The sequence below is a fragment of the Pistacia vera genome, unplaced genomic scaffold (assembly GCF_008641045.1).
Source record: "Pistacia vera cultivar Batoury unplaced genomic scaffold, PisVer_v2 Contig1246, whole genome shotgun sequence".
Taxonomy (NCBI): domain Eukaryota; kingdom Viridiplantae; phylum Streptophyta; class Magnoliopsida; order Sapindales; family Anacardiaceae; genus Pistacia; species Pistacia vera.
In genome coordinates, this window is record NW_022195300.1 from 50,655 (window position 1) to 71,804 (window position 21,150).

Sequence of the window (21,150 nt, forward strand, 5' to 3'; positions counted from 1 at the left end):
ACAGGCTCAAAACTTTTTATATTTTATCTTATGTGCTCTTGGGAGAAAACATTTTTTTACAACGTTTTCAAGTTTTTTTCCTTTGCTAACTTAGTTTTCTCTACTTTTTAGATACAAAAAATAGAAATAGTAACCAAACATAACCTAATATATCCTATATTTTCTTAATTCTCAAAAACATTTTATAAAGTGTGATTTGAATAAGGATACAGAGAATTAGAATTTATCTACACATATGAGAGGTGTCAAATATACTGATGCATAAAATATATTATTAAAATTCTTGAGGAAAAAAGATTATACTATTTCCTTATATTTGGACTTTCTTATTCCTAAATTCTTATTTTATTTTAGTAGTTCTAATTAAATTAGATTTCTTGTTTTAGATAATTTCCATATTAGAATAAGATTTGTTTTAATTATTAAGTTTATTACTTTCCTTACTAGTTAAGGTTAATTCTAGGTCTTTGTAGCCTTTAAGGCAATAAGTTTAGATTATTATATGTTAATGAAATATTGAGAAACTTATGGGTTTTCAAGTTATCTAGTATCCGAATCCTGATACAATTCGATTATAGTTATTGTATCACAATCCAGTATCCAAGTCTTGATACAATTCGATTAGGGGTGAGCACGGGTAGCGGGTAGAACCAGAACCTGGGGGTAGAACCGAAACCGGAACCAACACTATGCAGGTAGGTTCCCGTTCCAATTTTTTGGAACCGACACTGTGCGGTTCTAGTTCCGATTCTTGTGTGTGGAGGAACCGGAACCGGAACCTGGAAAAAGAATCTAAAAAGGATACCCTATTTGGAACCTGTAACGAGTACCCGGTTTAGAACCGATTTTGGAACCTGTTTGGAACCTGTTTTAGAACCTGTTTTGGAACCTGTTTGAAACTTGTTTTGGAACCTGGACTGCAATGAAATATTTGTGAAATGTGAATAATGGGGGGTTTCTATTATTTTACATATAAAAAAATTTAAAATAGAAAAAAATAAATTTTTAGAATAACCTAATTAAATAAATATACTAATATAATTATACTTATTACATATAAATTATACCATATTAAAAACTTTAATATATTAATATTAAAGTTTTCATTAATTAAGTGAATAATTGGAATTATGATCTCAATTAAAAGTGTTTTAAATTTTTAATGTTATTAAAAGAACTATTTTTTAATAAAATAGTATATTTAATTGAATAATAATATATTTAGTATTTACTCAATCATCAAGTTTAAGAATATTATAGTAAATTAGCAATTAATTAATTATATATGATAGATTGATAAATATAATAAATTAATTACTAGTTAAATATCATACTAATCAATTATAAGTTTATAACATTACATTATAGTTAATGTTATTTAATTAATTAATTTTATAACATTACTTAATTGATTTATAGTATAATAATATAGCATTACATTAATTGATTAGTACTTAATTAATTGACTTATAAGTTATAAATTTAGTATATTACTTAAAAATAATTAGAAAATTTAATTAATTATAGCATTACATTATAGATTTATAGTATAATTATTTAATCATAAAACATTTCATTATAAACATTAGTACAAACTAATTAATGAGTAAAAAATTATAATTATAATATTACATTAAAGATTTAGTATGATTACTTAATTCAATATACATTACATTATGTATGATTAAATAATTAATTATAGCATTACTGCATTAGTGCATACTATAATTAAATGGTTACTTAATTGTTTGACATTATATAATATTAGTAATTACTAATTTACTACATAAACATTAGTAATTTAGCATAATACTTAATTAATTATTAGAAATTTAATTAATTATAACATTACATTATAAATTTATAGTACGTTACTATTAATTGTAACATTATATTATAATTAAATGATTACTTAATTAATTATAATATCTTATAAACAAATAATTATAATATATATTAAAGATTTTAATATGATTACTTAATTCATTGTAACTTCAATATTTTATAAATATGATTAGTTGAACATAATTAATTATAACATTTATAATAAGATGATTATTTAATTGATTATGACATAGTATAAACATTAATTATAACATTACATTATAAATAAATAAACTTAATTAAATGATTAGAAATTAATTAATTAAATATTACATTATAGTTAAACAATTACTTAATTAATGATTAGAAATTTAATTAATTAAATATTACATTATAGTTAAATAATTACTTAATTAATTATAACATTATTCATACATTTATTATGATCACTTAATTAATTATAGTAACTAGTTAAATGATACTTAATTATATAAATTTATAGTATACATTATAAACATAGTATTATTACATTATATTTTTCATACTTAATTAAATGATAAAAATTTAATTAATTATAATATTACATTAAGATTTATAATCTGTTACTTAATTCACTATAACATTATTATCGTATGATACATAATTAATTATAACATTACATAATAAAATTACTTAATGATTATGGTATGAGATAATTTATTATAAAATATTAGTAATTACTAATTTACTACATAAATATTAGCACAATACTTAATAAAGATTGAAATTTAATTAATTATAAAATACCTAAACATTACATTAAAACATTAATTAAGCATTATATTATAGTTAAATAATTACTCCATTAAATTATAACATTATTATATTACATTTATATGATCATTTACTTAATTATAGCATTACATAGTTAATGATTACATAATTAGTTATGAATTTATAACATTATTATAAACATTAGTAATTTACTATATTATTACATACTTAATTAAACGATTAAAAATTTAATTAATTATAACATTACCTTATATATTTATAATATGATTATTAATCAATTATAATATTAACATTAATTATACTATTATAGTATGATCATTTAATATATAAACATTAATAATTAAATATTAAATATACTTAATTTATTATGACGTTATATATAACATTAGTAATTACTAATTTACACAATATTTAATTAAATGATTAGAATTATTTATTATTATAACATACATTATAAATTTATAGTTTACTAATAATATAACATCTATTATAAACAAATTACAATACTTAATTAAATGATTAACAATTAATTAATTATAATATTACATTATAATTAAATAGTATACTTAATTAATTATAACATTACAATTTACATGTAGTATGATCACTAGGGGTGAGCACGGTAGGGGTAGAACCGGAACCGGGGGTAAGAACCGGAACCGGAACCGGAACCTACCCAGAACCTGCACTGTGCGGGTAGGTTCCGGTTCCATTTTTGGAACCGCTACTGTGGGGTTCCGGTTCCGGTCTTACCCCCGGAAGAAACGGAACCAGAATCGGAACCTGTAAAAAGGGTACCTGTTTGGAACCTGTAAGGGGTACCCGTTTGGAACCTGTTTGGAACCTTTTGGAACCTGTTTGGAAACTGTTTTGGAACCTGTTTTGGAACCTGTTTGGAAACTGTTTTGGAACCTGTTTGGAACTATTGGAACCTGTTTGGAACCTGTTTTTGAACCTGTTGGAACCTGTTTTAGAACCTATATTGGAACCTGTTTTTGGAACCTATTTAGAACCTATTTTGGAACCTGGATTATAATGAATATTTGTGAAATGTAAATAATGAGGGAGTTTCTATTATTACATATAAAAAATTTAAAAGAAAAAGTTAAATTTTTGAATAACCTAATAAATAAATATACGAATACAATTAACTTATTACATATAAATTACACCATATTAAAAGCTTTAAATATATAATACATTAATATTAAGTTTTGATCAATTAAGGAATAATTTGAATTATGATCCAATTAAAAGCGTTTTACATTTTTAATGTTATTAAAAGAATTATTTTTGAATAAAATAGTATATTGATTGAGTAATAATATATTTAGTTATTTACTTCAATTATCAAGTTCTAAGTATATCATAATAAATGTTAATTAATTAAAATATATGATAAATTGATAAACATTAATAAATTTATTACTAGTTAAATATATACTTAATCAATTATAACTTACATTATAGTTAAATGATTACTTAATTAATTATAATTTTATCATTACTTAATTGATTATAGTATAATTAATTAAGTTACATTAACTGATTCTGCTTAATTAAATGACTTTATTAAAACATTAGTACAAACTTAATAATGATTAAAAATTTAATAATTATAATATTACATTAAAAATTTTATTATGATTGTTTAATAGTTTATTCACTATAACATTACATTATAGTATGATTATATAAAGTTATAACATTACATAATAAATAATTACTAATTGATTATGAGTTATGAATTATGTTTTAAACATTAGTAATTACTAATTTGCTACATAAATATTAGCACAATACTTAATTAAATGATAGAAATTTAATTAATTATAACATTACCTTAAAACATTTCATTATAAACATTATAAACATTACATTATAGTTAAATAATTACTCAATTAAATTATAATATTATTATATTACATTATATATTATGATCACTTACTTAATTATAGCATTACATAGTTAAATGATTATATAATTGCATAATTAGTTATGAATTTATAACATTACATTATAAACATAGTAATTTAAATTTACTATATTATACATTACTTAATTAAACGATTAAAAATTTAATTAATTATAACATTACATTATTTATAATAATTACTTAATCAATTATAACATTCTATTAAAACATAGTATAAATCAATAATTTGAAATTAATTAATATAATATTAAATTATAGATTTATAGTATGACTATTTAATTCATTACCATTACATTTATATTATAGTATGACATATAATTAATATACATTACATAATTAAATAATTACTTAATTGATTATGAGTTATGATATAATTTTAAACATTAGTAATTACTAATTTACTATATAAACATTAGCACAATACTTAATTGAATGATAAAAAATTTAATTATATAACATTATCTTATAAACATTTCATTATAACATTAATTAAGCATTACATTATAGTTAAATAATTACTCAATTAAATATAATTATAATATTACAATATTGATATTACTTAATTATAGCATTATATAGTTAAATGATTACATAATTACTTAATTAGTTATGAATTTATAACATTACATTATAAACATTAGTAATTTACTATACTATTACATTACTTAATTAAACGATTAAAAATTAATTAATTTAACATTACTTTATATATTGTAATATGATTACTTAATCAATTATAACATTCCATTATAACATTAGTATATTAATTAAATGATTTGAAATGAAAATTATAATATTAAATTATAGATTGTAGTATGATTACTTAATTCATTATAAAATTACATTAATTATTTATGGATGATCATATAATTAATATAACATTACATAATTAAATAATATAATTGATTAGAGTTATGATATTATATTTTAAACATTAGTAATTACTAATTACTACATAAACATTAGCACAATACTTATTAAATGATAAGAAATTTATTAATTAGAACATTACCTTATAAACATTAATTAAGCATTACATTATAGTTAAATAATTACTCAATTAAATTATAATTTATATATACATATATTATGATCACTTACTTAATATAGCATTATATGTTAAAGGTTACATAATTACTTAATTAGTTATGAATATAACATTACATTATAAACATTAGTAATCTACTATACTATTACATTACTTAATAAACGATTAAAAATTTAATTAATTATAAACATTACTATATATTTGTAATAGATTACTTAATCAATTATAACATTCCATTATAAACATTAGTATATTAATTAAATGATTTGAAATTAATTAATTATATATTAAATTATAGATTTGTAGTATGTTAATTAATTCATTATAACAATACATTATACTATTATGTATGATCATATAATTAATATAACATTACATAATAAATAATTACTTAATTGATTTTAGAGTTATGATATTATATTAAATATTAGTAATTACTAATTACTACATAAACATTAGCACAATACTTAATTAAATAGATAAGAAATTTAATAATTATAACATTACCTTATAATATAATTAAGCATTACATTATAGTTAAATAATACTCAATTAAATTATAAATTACTATTATTATATTACAATCACTTACTTAATTAAGCATTATATAGTTAATGATTGCATAATTACTTAATTAGTTATGAATTATAACATTACATTAAAACATTAGTAATTTACTATACTATACATACTTAATTAAACGATTAAAAATTTAATTAATTATAACATTACTTATATATTTGTAATATAATACTTAATCAATTATAACATTCCATTATAAACATTAGTAATTAATTAAATGATTTGAAATTGAATTAATTATAATATTAAATTATAGATTGTAGTATGATTACTTATCATTATAAACATTACATTATATATAAGTAGATCATATAATAATATAACATTACATAATTATTATTACTTAATGATTATGACATTATATTATAAACATTAGTAATTTACTAATTTGCACAATATTTAATCGAATTATTATAATTTTATTAATTATAACATTATATTATAAATTTATGGTAAATTATTTAATTAATATAACATATTATAAAACAATTTATAATACTTAATTAAATGATTAACAATTTAATTAATTATAATATTACTTATAATTAATAATATATTACTTAATTAATTATAACATTACAATACATTGTAGTATGATCACTTATTTAATTATAACATTACTTGTTTCTAATATTAAATTTACTAAATTTATATTGGTATATTATAAATACCCAATTAACCAATTATAACATTAAATTAATAAAATATAACATTAATAATTATTAACTTATCAAATAGACCCCTGGCAAATGGCAATGCTAGTAATTAGAATTAAGAATGTTGTGTTTGTTTAAATGATTTTGGGTGAAGTATTTTATGTGAATTGTGATGAATAATTTGTGTTTGGTTTTGATTGACGAATTTTATGTGAAGTGATGAATGATTGAATTCAAGCGTTGCTTAGAGATTACAGGTTATGAGTTACATTGGACACAAATGAATGAATAACGAAAATTTGTTAGGGGTGTATTTGTAAACTTATAAGGTGTTTTTGTTATTTTTTAAACTAATAGGGGGGTAATTGATTTTTTCAGGGTACCCTGGAAAGGAACCGGAACTGCATTTTAGGTTCCGGTTCCTTGAATTGAAGAACCTGTACTGTGCGGTTCGGTTCCGGTTCGGTCCTTTTTGGGAACCTGTACTGTGCGGTTCCGGTTCCGGTTCCGGTTCCCGGAAAAGTGCAGGGACCCGGAACCGCTCACCCTAATGATCACTTAATAATATAAACATTACACAATAAATGATTACTTATATTATGACATTATATTAAAACATAAACATAAGTAATTAATTAAATTATTAGAAATTTAATGATTATAACATTACATTATGTTAAATAAATACTTAAATAACTATAAGTATTTATAACATTACATTATAGTATGATCACTTAATTAATTATAACATTACATTATAATTTTGAATTGTGATGAATAATTGTTTGTGTTTTGGTTTTGATTGACGAATTATGTGAATTGTGATGAATTGATTGAATTCAAGTGTTGCCTAGAGATTACAGGTTATAAGTTACATTAGACACAAATGAATGAATAATCAAAATTTGTTAGGGGTGTATTGTAATTGTCATTTTTTAAACTAATAGGGGTAATTGATTTTTTATAGGGTACCCGGGAAGGGAACCGGAACCTGCATTTTAGGTTCTGGTTCCTTGAATTGAAGAACCTGCACTGTGCGGTGTCCGGTTCCGGTTCCGGTTCCTCCGAAAAGTGCAGGGTACCCAGAACCGCTTACCCCTAAATTCGATGGTGGTTTTCATATAATTTGTTTCTTGAGATTTCAGTTATCTTTTTAATTGTTTCAGCATCATTGGATCAAACCTTTAGGTTTGTTATCGATGGCTGAATAATATCGTGGTTGAGGTCGACGAGGTCGCGATAGGGGTTGTGGAGTGGCTCTTGGGGAAGATGCTGTTGATTATCAACATGACCACCGAGATGTAGAGATCGACAATTTGAGGAGACAAGTTCAAGATCTTCAACGGGGCTTGTGCAATTTGAGATCCCAACGAACGAAGAGGAGTTTGAAAATATTGCTGCTAATGAAATTGTGGTTAGCGATGATGATTATTTCAAGGATTATTTTGATGATCATGATGAACCGCTATAATTTGACGATGAAATCTTTAAAGAAGAATCAATTCCTAAAGAAGAAGATTGCTTTGAAGTACACATGGATAATTTTGAAAGAAATTCTTTTTAATTGCTTCGCCATCAAATACTCATAACTACACAAGTAAGAATAAATTAAAAATAAATTTATTTGTATAATTTAAAAAATAAAGCTTTTTTATTAGTTTGACGTTGGAGCCTTTTATTCTTCTATAACAACCCATGGGTAAATCCAGAGTATTTTGCAGACAAAGAGGGTCACTTTTGGGCCTTCAATAAATCTGAGCCCAAAATACTCATGATTCTTTCTCGTCCCGCTCTAATTCAAAACAAAAATAAGCCCAATACTCGGCCCATCTTTGGTTTCGTCAACTATAGTTAACTTTTTCCCTTTCGTCTGTGCACCTTTCTCCTGCACGATCGACCAGATCACTGTTTTACTCTCCCATTTTTCTCGATTTTCCTTTCGTCTTTGCATTGTTTCATAAACAAGATGCGATTGTTCGACTTCGAGAGCAATATGTTATTGTGAAGGAAGTGATCATGGGCGTCGAATCCAAGGCTCCTCCAAACATCTCAGAAGTCGAGAAACCAAAAGCTCTAGGTGAAACTTCTGTTTGCTTTATCAATGTTTCTGCTTCTAGAGAATTCATTTACTTTCTTGGAACGATCATGTTCTGATACTTTTTTCTCTCTTATTTTTCGGAATTCGTTTTTCTCCGATTGTTTGCATCGCCTCTGTCGATGAATTGATTTCTTGATTTAATTTAAATCATTGCAATATCTTGCTGAGCTGAGTAAAGTAACTGAATTATGAATATGATCTTCTATCTTTATATAGAAAAATTATACATATTTCTTTTGAATGTCCGCGATATTTGGAGTTCTGAGTTTTGAGAGATACTAGTCTTGAAGATAATTTTATAGTCCAAGACAGATGCTATAGTTCGTCATGTGCATTATTTAAGGAAGAAATTGATTCAGGATTCAAAAAAAGTTCAAAAAATAAGGATACATTTTTATATAATTTAGATACAGTCTTACAGGAAAGAAGTAAAGCATCCTTTCAATATTGTTTTTAGATTTTAAACTAGATAGTAGAATCGTGTCTGGAAATACTTTTTATATTATTTATAATTTTAATGAGTAACAATATCAAAATATGTTTTTGTAAACTATCAAACTCATATTTCTTAAGATTTTATGTACTTGTTTTCAACAATAAAGAATTGTATTGGATTGTATATAAAATAGAGGGGTCATATGGTTGAGGAACTAATGCTTGGTTTTGAAAATGAGTTTCCAGAGTTTGAGAAGGCAACGGAGAAGGATGGTGAATATTTAAAGGGCGATAACTTGAGAGAAGCTTCAAAAGAACAGCTACTTGTGAAACCTAGACAAATACGAGAGGAGTTGGTGCAAATGGCTGTTAAGTTTCTATCACATGCAACAGTTAGAAGTTCTCCAGTTCTCTCTAGGCATTCCTTTCTTGAGAATAAGGGCCTTACAAAAGAAGAGATAGATGAAGCGTTTTCCGTGTTCCTGTAAGCATATTGTTTATTTTCACTAATTTTTAATTTTTTATGTACAAACTCAAATAATCATGTGAAATGTTTTTGCCCTGTGATTATGAGCTCTCTCTCTTCTACTGGATGCAAATTACAGGATACACCTTCAGATTTTGTGATTGGACAGAGTCTTACCTCAAATCAAGGTAAGAAATTAACATAATTTTTGAGTAATTAATGGGTATTTAATATTCAATGAGCAATGATTTAATTGTTGCAGCTATGAAGTTATGTGCTTAAATGTGGTTTGCCAAAGTAGATTGTAGTCACAGAAGGCACCGGAAATTGATCATTTTTTTATCACACTCACCATTGTGATATCCTTGTCTTTTCTATAATAATAAACAGATGTACATTTAAAGTTATTTACAAACAGTCAACCACAAGCCACTGCACTAGCAACATCTCCACCAGCCCGGTTTTACTGGTCACATGCCTTTGGTGTTATGGGTTTGCTTTTTGCGTCTGGTGCTGGTGCAGCCATACTCCTAAAGGTAGTTAAATTGAATTTTTCACCACTAGGTCATATAGCTAGATTTCTTTAATGTTGTTCCAAAAGTATTGATCCGGTCTTTCCATACGGTGCTATATGCCTTGTTTAGAGTTTTATTTTTCCCAGGTTGAAGTCTTGGATACGTAAGGTTGTTTTAGACCAACATGATGGCTCTTCCAAGAAGTCAAAACCAAGTTTGTTTGAAGAAGTTATATCAGCAGCCATGACTGCCAGCACTGCAGCTGCTGATGCTGCAAAAGCAAGCATGGAAATGTTCAACTCAAAAAACAAAGGTGTTATTATTTGACTTTTTCTTTTGTCCGGCAATATAGTATGTCTGTCTTTTGCAATAAGCTCCTTCCATCTCTTTCTCACACAATTCTCCTGAACTTTTGAAGGATTGTTTTATGGGAATTATTTGTAACGTTAATGATTCTCGAATTATTTTTTTGTCAGAGAGGCAGTACTTTGAGGCCTTAAAGAAGCATATAGACATCCAAGTAGCAGAATTGAGGTCAATGAATAACACAATCCAGAAGCTGGAAGGCACAAGGAGGGCTGCTCCATCATCATACAAGCAGCAACAAAAATATCTTCCATATACATCTAGAAATGGTAGGTTGTTATATTGTTTAATGACACATCATTGTTGGGTGCCTTCATAGTTATATATTTCTTCATTTGTTTGACTGTGTCTTTTATAGCTTCATATGTCCACATTTTACGGACATTTTTATTCTCAATTTTCCTAGAATAATTGGTGGATTTCGAATATTATATCCCAAAATTATTTATTTTCTCTCATTGGTTTCCCTGTTAAGAACAAAGTCAGAAATGCATAAAAATTCCCTATTGCTTTTTGCACAGTTTTGTAGTAATTATTTTGATGGACTACTAGAATATGCTATCATGCGTTCTCCTTGAACCCATTCATGTTTCCAATTCAAAATTTGTTTTATTATGGTATTCGTACGACTCAGTTGCAGTATTGATTAGAGGGTTTGCGACTTCTGCTATTGACAAATTAAGAAATTAGTTGGATAGTTTTTACAATGCCACTAATCATCAGCCTTTATGATTTGTTAGCAATATAATTTACAATCTGAATGATTAGTTTTTTTTCTTTCTTTGTTTTCTTTTTCCCATTTTCTGAGAAACAGGCTGCAAGGAGACCTGATTCTTTTTCTTTTCCGATCTTTGCATCTTTGAGGTTCAGATGCAGCCTGACCCCAAGTCTTTAGGGTTTCACATCAAATGGAGTTTTTTCACCATGTTAAGTAAATTGAGAAACCCTGTTGACCCACCACATATGTTGGTGAAGATCGATGTCTTTAATTACAATGTGGTTCAGTATTAGGATAATCATATAAATGCTGAAGTCATTATCTAAATGTAAACACCTGGTGGTAGTTACCTGCTTTTAGTAGTTTGTTTCTAGTCTAAATGTAAACAACTGTGAGTGCTGAGGTACCATCCTTTTTGTTGTAATAGGTGCTAGGTGGTTGACAATATTTTGAGCCTTTTTGTAACTTATTCTTTGTGTGTTGGCAATCGGACCAGATAATGCACCACAAAAAAGCCCTGTTTTTGACAGCAAAGATCCTCATAAGTCTCTTGCTAATTCAATGGTAAACTATACTTACAGTTGAAGTGCTATATATCCAATTTCGGTGCTTTGAGTTTCTGAGTTCTCATGACCTTGTTTCTTTCTTTTTCATTCAGAATGTGAAAGCAAATGGTGTATCAAATTTTGGCAGCTCAGGTTTTCATTTGGAGTGCTTACGTTAATGTTTTTTATTCTTATTAATGGATATTCAGTTCTACCAATTTTTTATAGTCTAATGCTTGAAGTCTCTGTTACAGTGATACCCTCATCGGCACCTGCATCTATGAGGTCTTCTGTTGGCCAACACCCCAAGTCCTGTATGGAGGTAATAAGTTTTATGGATTTTATACATGTTTGAGTGGTGATTCATGGCATTTCCTGATAGAGTACCAGAAGAAGAACAAGATAGATTTTAGAGAAACAGGGAGAAGATAGAAGGATATAAGAATAGCAAGAAAGGGGGAAATCCTGAAGAGTTAGCACTGAAGAAAGAAACCAATAATCCATAGGGGAGAAAACCATTATTCTTATTCCATAATCAATTAACCGTGTCAACAATAATAATATAAGCTTGTATTTGTAGGCTTCTGAAATAGAATCCGAGTCCTTAATTAAACAAGAAACAAAAAAAATTAAAACAATTCATTAAAAAAGAATAAACAAAATCTAAGGATACTTTGACAAATAAATCCCTATTATAGTTAAAATAAAGACTAAAATAACCTTAGGTTAGTCGTACTCTTCCCATATCATTTTCTTCAGCCAAGCCTTCACATATTTTACTATTCTTATCCTTCAACACCACTTTTGAGTATTAAACCAGTTATTTTGCAGATTTTGTCAATGATACAAAGAGGGGAAATACCTCCTGGCATAAAAGTAAGCCTACTTCTTGTTTCTGAACCTTGAACTTTGACCTTTCTGTAGACTTTCTTTCTACCTACTTTGGAGTCTGGTGTCAATTTCAGGAGATTAATGATTCACCCCCAAACCCAGATCAACCACTGCCAAATCCCGGCATGGCTCAGAGAATTAAGGTAAACCTTTTTATTAAATTTTTGTAGATGTAGGTTGTGACATATTGTTGAGCACATTATTCAACAAAAGGATTTTGAATGGCAGCAGCCCAAATGAAATAATATCTTCCTTTTATTACAGTAACTAAATAAATATTCTTACATTTGGTTACTTATCTGAGTTCTTTTCGTTTCTTTGTTGTTAAACAGCCTTGGGATGTTGCTCAGCCATCTAATAAAAGTACCTATGAGAAGGACCTCAGATCTACCTCTGAATTAAAATGTGACAGGGTGTTGCCATGGTGGCATAAAAACAATGTCAGAACAGAAACGGAACCCAGAAATGGGATGAGGACAAGCATGTTTGATGTACCCAATGACGGGTGGTCCATCCAATCATCAGTACCTTCCCAGCCGTTTTGTGTTACCATGCCCAGAGCAGTTTCATAGTCATTAATTCAGGAAAGATTGCGTGATGAACAGTTGATGGTACACGATACAATTAGAACTGGTGAGTGGCTGAGAAACAACACAATGTAAGAAACTAGTGGTGGATTGGACTTTGGAGATTAACAACAATTGTAGTTGAGTGTCAAACAAAAATCAAAAAGAAAATTATGATGTTGTGAAGATATGGCGTCCAACTTGAAAGATATCTCTGTGGATAAAATTGGGCACAGTGTATGTAGTTCTGTAATTAAATTTCAAATGATCAGATTGTTTTGTTAAATATAGGAACTTTCACTTATGCATTTGCACGGTACAAACTACTGCATGATATTTTCAGGTCATTTCAATTGAGATTCTGTTGATGTCAATATGAGTAGCGAGCTGGCTATAACTTGTGGTTAGCTATTTTCTGTAGACGGAAATGCTTTTTCCGTATTAAAATAGTTTTTGTATTGTAGCTAAACAATTAAAACGAAAGTGTATCTCTGAGTGACGGGTCGTGTAGAATAGATTAAGAAAATTTTAATTAATTTTTTTTTTTAAATTATGTAGGTACCCGTAGGTTTACCTGGCTCATCTATTAAAAAAAAGGGATAGGGCTAATTTTCATAGTTCTATAAAGGGTGGATCGGTATCCTATATTTTCTGGACATATACGGGTCTACCCACGGGTACAAACCCATTTTACCAGGTCTAATTTTATGTTTTGAAGAGTTTCTTATTTCAAAAACTGTCTTTTTGATCATTTAAAAAACAAAAACATTAGGAAACACAAGCTAAGTTTTTGCATCATTTAATACAAAGCACTGGCTCCGAATCCGATAAGCAGAAAGCATAAAGGTCATATATAAACTTAAACACGAGCTGTAATTATTATCTTTTATCTAATAAGTTATATTGCATCTCATCTATTATTATAAAAACAAAATAAAAAATAACCCAGTCTCTATGCTGGGCCTTATTGGGCCGAAGAGCCTTTTTGGGCCATAAGGGATTGGTTGTTGGGAAATGGGTTAGACAGTATTTGAGGTGGGATTAGCGCCAACCCGGATCATTTACCGAACAATACGTGCTTAGTTGCAGCACTGTGCACGAGCAGATTCTCACACCCGATTACCACTCATCTTTGACCACAATCAAATATCCATCGAATAATCAGTGTTTCGGTTAACAGATTTTTCAGGTATGAGTTTCTTTTTCTTAGTTCTCATGAGTCTATGATGATGCTCTTACTATTGGTTTATCCTTTTCCCTCTTGTTTTTTGTAATCAGATATCGCCGTCTTGTCCTAATGTAACGTGTCTGTTTTGCGTAGCAGTTGAGCCTGTCGATGATTTTGATTGAATTGAAGGGGAAAATTAGCTTCTTTGATTATTATTATTTTTTTTTTCTGAAAGAAATGAGCCTATAAATGGCATCTCTTGCTTCTAAGTTTAATATGTACTGATGCGTATCTTGATTTCACCTGGCTTTTACTTTCCTTTTGGTTTAACTAACTGAATTTTCTTCCTTCCAAGGTCAGGGCTCCGTAACTCAACCAATTCTACAAAAGAGTGTTATTATTACAAGGTACAAAATTCCATGAATGTAGTCGTTTTATGTTAAGCGTCAGCGAAGAAAACAAAGGATTAAATTGTAGTTTTCATGTATGCTGGAGTTTTATACTGTATGCATAATTACATAAAAAGTTTTCTAACTTGATATATAGGACAGAAAAAGAAACGACGAAGGAACCACATTTTTCACATTAGAATTAAAATGGCTAGTACTGGAATTTTTTGCGACATAATCTCTTATGTTTTCAATTAATCTGTGTTCAGTTAGGTATTTTCTACTATTAGAGTGTTTTCTTTTTTTTTTTTTTTTTTTTTTTTTTTTCGAGACATGGTTATTGAAATAGATGCGATTTTATGATTTCGTTCAGATGTACCAGTTTTTTAAAGGAAAGGAACCATCTGCTGGCCATAATTCAGGATCTCAGGAAGCCAATGCTTCTTTGAATGTAAGTAAGAGGAAGGTAAAAGTAAACCTGTTGCTGTGGATAAGTTTTAATTGAATAATACTATAAAAGTGATGGAATTGCATGATGTACTTGTATTTGTTACTAGCTTGCAAAATAGATTGAATAACTTAAATGTTTTATGATATAATCAACCAAAGAAAACCATTGATCAATGTCTTAAATTCCTCTGAGTTATTTTAATCTTGTGAGTTCTATATTCTTTCATCATCATTTCTAATGTCTTTTTCTCAGTAATCCTCATTTCTTCTAGTTGGTATGAAGAGCCTAATCTTTTTTTTATCGTTAATTTTTTTTGAGATTGATTGAATGAATTTCCAATGTCAAACAGTTTAAATTTTACCAAAGCATTTTGAAATTTGTTATGCTATTATGATTCTTTCATACTTGTTTGTGGATGCATTTTCACTGTCATCTCTATCTTTTCAAAGGATCCAAACAACCTAGTCCTTAATCTTTATTAATTTTGGTATATTTAGAACTTTCAGGGAGAATATTCCTTCATCTGTAGTCCTTTTTTAGATGTAAATGGGACTGTTCATCACTATGAAATGTAGGACAGTTATTCAAAAAGTTGGTTTGTGAGACACTTGAGGACATGAAGCTTGTGTTCATATTTATGGATCACAGGTTTCTCATTGTCTGTAATTTATCACACAGGTTGAAAGTTGTGGTACAGCTAAAACTAGATGTCAAAGGTATTGCATCTCTCTTGTTCAAGATTGTATGTCAACTTGCAGGAAATCTAATGATTTCCTTAGTTGATTGCTGTGAAGAAGCTTCTTTATCTAGTGAACCAAATCGATTTATGTTCTGTTTGTCTTCTTTACAGCTTGAAGATTATGAATGATGATAAATCTGGGAGCCCAAGGCTGCGTGTCACTGTTCATGCTGTTACTCAGTCTTCTCCTTCTGCTGTACTTTCCTTCATAGAGAGTGTACCTCAAGGTGCGTGCATTACACATATTACAGTAGATGATTCAGATAAAAGGTCGCACAGTGAGCCATCAGGCCCATCATCATCTAATGTCTTGCGAGATGTACATATAGTAAGAACTCAGGAGCTTTACTTTTTTCTTGACCTTTTCAACATCATTATTTTGCAATGTAACATAACATACTTGGTCTTCATAATGGTAAGTTTTGTCTAAGCATTTTAACTTGTCTAAAAATTTACTTTTTTCATTTTCCAGCTCCATATGCTTCTTTCCAAAGCAGGAATATGTGGAGTACCATGTATTTACTTTCAAAAACTGATGCTGATAAGCCAATGTCATGTTTTTTTCTCAGTCTGGTCAGTTGACGGAAGATTTTCTTGAACTTGCAAAAGACAACACAGATAAGGATCTGGAAACCTGTGGGGTTCTCGGTGCTTTTCTTGTATGATACATGCTTCCTTTCATGAATTTGGAACTGAAGTTCACCATTTTATCTTACCAGCGTTGCACGCAATATATTCTAAAAGAAAGCTTAGTTATTGGCTCATTCATTTAATAGAGTTTTTTTATTTAAAAAACACATGCATCCTTTTCTTCGCTTGGCTTGAGTGACATTTCTGCATGTGGTCTCTTTATTCTTGATATTCATTTTGCGGGTTTTGCTTGCTCTTTTAGATTTTTTTCTCACAAATCTGCTTTTCTTGGCTAGAAAGGTTAAAAATTTGACACAAGCATCAAAATTTATTAAATGTATAAGGATTATGAGTAAAGTAGGTAAACTAGTGTTAGGTGTTTCTCATTAGAGTGGATTTTGGTTAGCCAAACGTACAAATGTTTCATGCCAAGCCAAACATCAAAGGAGGAAAAAGAAGTTTCACATCAAGCCTTGAACTAGGCCTGTGTAGAACTATGTAATATGTAATGTGGACCTGGATTGGCACTGATGTTATGCATACACCTCTAATCTTCACCCCAGTTTACAATTCTGATTGATGTTATCATTGATGAGCTTTTACCAGAGTAAATCCATTACCAGTATTGTATTAATCACTGATCTTAAGTACCTAATTTATAAAATAATTTCAGTTTTCATACAACCAGCATAATATCTAGGTGGCTCTGGTAACATTATATAAGGTGCCTATGCTCATTACTGTGGTACTTGAGTTTCTTGCCCTATGTGAATGAGCCTGTCCACCATACAGGATAAGACTTGTGGTGGCCATGAGAGAGCAACTTATATGTTCTTTGGCTTCCATTTTACTCTATTCCTTTTAATTTGAAAGGATACATTATTTACATGAAACCATTTCTTCATGTAACCAGGAAAATGGGACCTTCTATGTGACCACTTTGATAATACCCAAACAGGATTCAACTTCCAATTCTGTGAGTCTTGCTGAGCATTTCCTTTTCTAGATCAAGAAGATTTCACTGTCAGTGCTTTTAGATGACCTGAATCTCTTTACTGCTGGTAGCTAATTAAATTATACTGAGTGGCAGTGTCAAGCTGTAAACGAGGAGGAAGTTTTTGCCATACAAAATGAACGGTCTCTTTTTCCTGTGGGATGGATTCATGTATACCTCTCTTTGTGTAATCTTTTCCATTTTTACCTCTGCTCCTTCCCATTTTGAACTTTACTGTCTTTCTCTCAAATGTAAGCTTCAGAAAACTGTCAAACAGACGTTAACACTTTGTCTTTTTTATTTCTGTTTTTCAGACACATCCTTCTCAAAGTTGTTTCATGTCATCAATAGATCTGCATACTCACTACTCATATCAGGTAACTAACTGCCTCATGAATGAACCTTATCATTGATAGGAATTTCATATCGTTCATTTTATCTTATCTTATCCCTTTGTAAGCATATCATCTTGTGCAAGATTGCCATAAATCACCATATTGAACATCGATTTATAGGAGAAAACTATTTATCTCTATGTTCTGAATGGAAGTAACATTTAAATTCAGATGATTGAGTAGTTTTTACATGAATATGGTAAATTTTTAAATGACTTCTTTACATATATTGATTGTGATAACTGTTTGATAAACAATACTTGATAAGTGTGACTTATTTAATTCCTCCATTTACAACTTAGTGGAGAATTACCTTGGTGTTAGAAGGACCTTCGAGCAGACCTCTTTCTATTTATTGGAGGATGATAGCATAATAGGTAACTGTTAATAATTTGTCCAATTTGTGGGTACACATGGAAAGTGAGTGACAGATATAATAACGTATACATCCAAGAGTTCCCAAGTCACCTTGCTTATTTACATATTAGCTAATTTGTTAATTAGTCAACTCATTTTTGTTCTAATATTTGAATCTTTATTTAGTAAATTTGTCACTACAAATAAGATGTACACGATTTTGAGTTCTTTCAATGACTACTTTTAAATTCAGAATGGCATACAGGTCTCATCAGTTTGTTTCCTTTTAAGGTAATGAGGTTAATATTACATTTTTTTTTTTTTAATTTCTTTTCCCTTTTGGTCATTTCAGGTAATGGTACCTGAAGCTTTTGCCATTGTCGTGGCTCCAACTGATTCCTCAAGGTCTGCAACTGTTACACTACAGTTCAGTAGCTATCAACTTCTATTTTGAAACTGTGTACTTCCTATAGTTCAAATTGCTGATGCAAGTGTCCAAAATTCCATTCATCTTTTATCTGCTAACATCTCTATTTAGGCCATGCAGTGAATTAAAGGTCAAGCATGTTGTTTTTTCTTTTCACCACTTGGAAATGTCTTATTTGGCTTCCCCTTTACATTTGCTTTCTTTGACAAGAATTATGTCACCGCTTACTAGTGCCACTATATGTCTAATGATTATGTTTCTATGATCATCTATTCATGTGATACCAAGAACAAGATTCTATTAACTGTGTAAATGCAGGCAAATCTTCATTGCTAGGACATGGTTTCTAATTTTAATAAATTGCTGTCGAGTTCCTCATACTAAAACTTCAATCTGCATGTCCCTCAGAAGCTCTGGAATATTTCGGCTTACTGATCCTGGTGGTATGAGTGTACTGAAAAACTGCCAAGAGAATGAATTCCATCCTCACAAAGAACCAGCTGATGGGAGCCCCATTTATGAGCACTGCTCTAATGTCTACAGAAATTCAAATCTGAGGTTTGAAATCTTTGACTTACGCTGATTTGTCACTGTGTCAACAAATGTAGGTGTGCATGTAATATATGCAAGAGAGAAGATTATTCAGTACAAGTGAACAGGGATATGGCTGAAGTTACTTTTGACCAAAGTTTGGCGGGGTATTGGAAATACCTCAATGGTAATGTATTTAACTTAAAAACGAATTAACTATGAGGACACACCTCTACTATGATTTATGTGTGTTGTGCCTTATTTGCATTATAACTTCACCTGATGACAGAGTCAGCTGGGGCATTGTTATACTATATTGCTGATACACAAGTTTAGAAAGGAATTATGCTTTGTTTAAGTATATGTGGATACTGTAAATATGCTTTGTTTAAGTATATGTGGATACTGTAAATAACATGGGATCATCATGATAATAAAGAGGGTAAGCAACTGTTATTCAACTTGTTATGCCTGGTTGCATTATAATTGCCTTATCATTAGTGCATTCAAGTGCAGGTGTATGAAGTCTTAGCAGAAAACCCTGAACCAGTTGCTCTTGGTTTACTTTACTTTGTTCAGCCTTTTCAGATTTTACCCTCAGGTATAAGAGCAACATGTGTACAGGGTAGAAATTTTGTGCATTTTCCAGAGTGCTTAAAGTTGGTGCTTTTGCTCGTAACCATGCACGCCAAGTCATTGAGAGGTAACATAAACATCCACAGCAAATATTATAAATGACAGCTGAGTACTTTCAAATCAATGAAGACGGGATTAATTAGAATAAATTATGCATTTATAAATTGTTTGTTGACAGTATATGTTTTCGGTTTGAGGGATTATTTAGAATATTATTTAGCTGATAGGAATCAATTAATGCAGGCTTTTATGATATGGCATGTATCATATATCCTCGTTCATTGGTATCCTTTAGTTAAAGTCTGTTAAAGTTCCTGTGATCAAGTTTTTGCAGAGAGGAACGCAACTCTTTTATCTACTTGTGGGATTTGACAACTCCTTAATGTTTACTTATTTTCAAAAAGAAGGAAAGCTCTTTCACATGATGAAAAAGGAAAGAAGTTTCATGAAAACAAATACTTGGATTTGACATCACGTTCTTCAATTTACACACAAGTGCTTTCGCTACATGCTTTTCCTAAGTCCTTGGGGAGAAACGAACTCCTACCCGCTTCCAAAAAGCGCTCGCCGACACATAAGGACTAAGGCTGCTGTTAAGTTTTACCTGGATTATTGGAAAATGTTACACTCACCATTTTTTCTCGTAAATTTTTTCTCACAACATTAATGTAACAGTTCGCAATTGGTTAATTCATCATGAGTTTTATTTAGATCTCACTTGATAAATTGTTGTGAACTAATTGTGAACTGTCACTTCGAAATTGTAAAAGAAAGTTTGTGAGAAAAAGTGATGAGTGTTACAATTTTCGGATTAGAAAGGGTGGATAAAATTTGAATTCATTTCACAAAATTGGTGGAAGAAAAATCTGTCTATTTGTTTTTTTGAACTTATTTTACATGATGTGTCGGAAGGTTGCGCATTAGTCAAGTTCACATACTGCCATGAGGGTGCACATTAGTCAAATTAAATTATGGTTTTCCTGTTTGTTCTTTAAAATATATTTAAAACAGAG

General features: G+C 29.0%; 2 protein-coding genes across 14 annotated transcripts; both read left to right on the plus strand.

The window, feature by feature from the left end:
• Nucleotides 1-8,712: 8,712 nt before the first annotated feature.
• On the plus strand, nt 8,713-13,728 carry LOC116118992 (peroxisomal membrane protein PEX14-like). Of its 4 annotated transcripts, none has more exons than XM_031404951.1 (12): nt 8,713-8,897; nt 9,600-9,837; nt 9,959-10,007; nt 10,210-10,355; nt 10,464-10,647; nt 10,811-10,969; nt 11,915-11,982; nt 12,077-12,116; nt 12,218-12,285; nt 12,795-12,839; nt 12,929-12,997; nt 13,187-13,728. In XM_031404951.1, the coding sequence occupies exons 4-12, from the start codon at nt 10,308-10,310 to the stop codon at nt 13,424-13,426; spliced, it is 921 nt and encodes a 306-aa protein (XP_031260811.1). In that variant the 5' UTR covers nt 8,713-8,897; nt 9,600-9,837; nt 9,959-10,007; nt 10,210-10,307; the 3' UTR covers nt 13,427-13,728. The 4 variants fall into 4 exon arrangements, with proteins under 4 accessions (XP_031260811.1, XP_031260827.1, XP_031260819.1 ...); XM_031404967.1 differs by having other exon boundaries at nt 10,481-10,647; XM_031404959.1 differs by having other exon boundaries at nt 10,238-10,355.
• A 768-nt stretch (nt 13,729-14,496) lies between these two features.
• On the plus strand, nt 14,497-20,811 carry LOC116118904 (AMSH-like ubiquitin thioesterase 2). Of its 10 annotated transcripts, none has more exons than XR_004126242.1 (13): nt 14,497-14,609; nt 14,944-14,995; nt 15,351-15,443; nt 16,107-16,144; nt 16,279-16,495; nt 16,737-16,826; nt 17,711-17,773; nt 17,888-17,962; nt 18,106-18,168; nt 18,896-18,969; nt 19,379-19,528; nt 20,081-20,204; nt 20,381-20,811. XR_004126242.1 is itself a non-coding variant. In XM_031404877.1 (12 exons), the coding sequence occupies exons 3-12, from the start codon at nt 15,351-15,353 to the stop codon at nt 20,031-20,033; spliced, it is 879 nt and encodes a 292-aa protein (XP_031260737.1). In that variant the 5' UTR covers nt 14,497-14,609; nt 14,944-14,995; the 3' UTR covers nt 20,034-20,461. The 10 variants fall into 10 exon arrangements, 7 of the variants coding, with proteins under 7 accessions (XP_031260737.1, XP_031260717.1, XP_031260746.1 ...); XR_004126245.1 differs by having other exon boundaries at nt 20,463-20,811; XR_004126244.1 differs by having other exon boundaries at nt 20,472-20,811.
• The last annotated feature ends 339 nt before the right edge of the window (nt 20,812-21,150 follow it).

What these genes read in the sequence shown, in the direction of transcription:
- LOC116118992 (XM_031404951.1), top strand. Translation starts at nt 10,308, where the DNA reads ATGGGTTTGCTTTTTGCGTCTGGTGCTGGTGCAGCCATACTCCTAAAG. An exon ending in ATCAAATTTTGGCAGCTCAG is followed by an intron (nt 12,117 to 12,217) that starts GTTTTCATTTGG and finishes TCTCTGTTACAG; the next exon opens with TGATACCCTCATCGGCACCT. An exon ending in GCATGGCTCAGAGAATTAAG is followed by an intron (nt 12,998 to 13,186) that starts GTAAACCTTTTT and finishes GTTGTTAAACAG; the next exon opens with CCTTGGGATGTTGCTCAGCC.
- LOC116118904 (XM_031404857.1), top strand. Translation starts at nt 15,351, where the DNA reads ATGTACCAGTTTTTTAAAGGAAAGGAACCATCTGCTGGCCATAATTCA. An exon ending in TCTGCAACTGTTACACTACA is followed by an intron (nt 18,970 to 19,378) that starts GTTCAGTAGCTA and finishes CATGTCCCTCAG; the next exon opens with AAGCTCTGGAATATTTCGGC. An exon ending in TACAGAAATTCAAATCTGAG is followed by an intron (nt 19,529 to 20,080) that starts GTTTGAAATCTT and finishes TACTTTGTTCAG; the next exon opens with CCTTTTCAGATTTTACCCTC.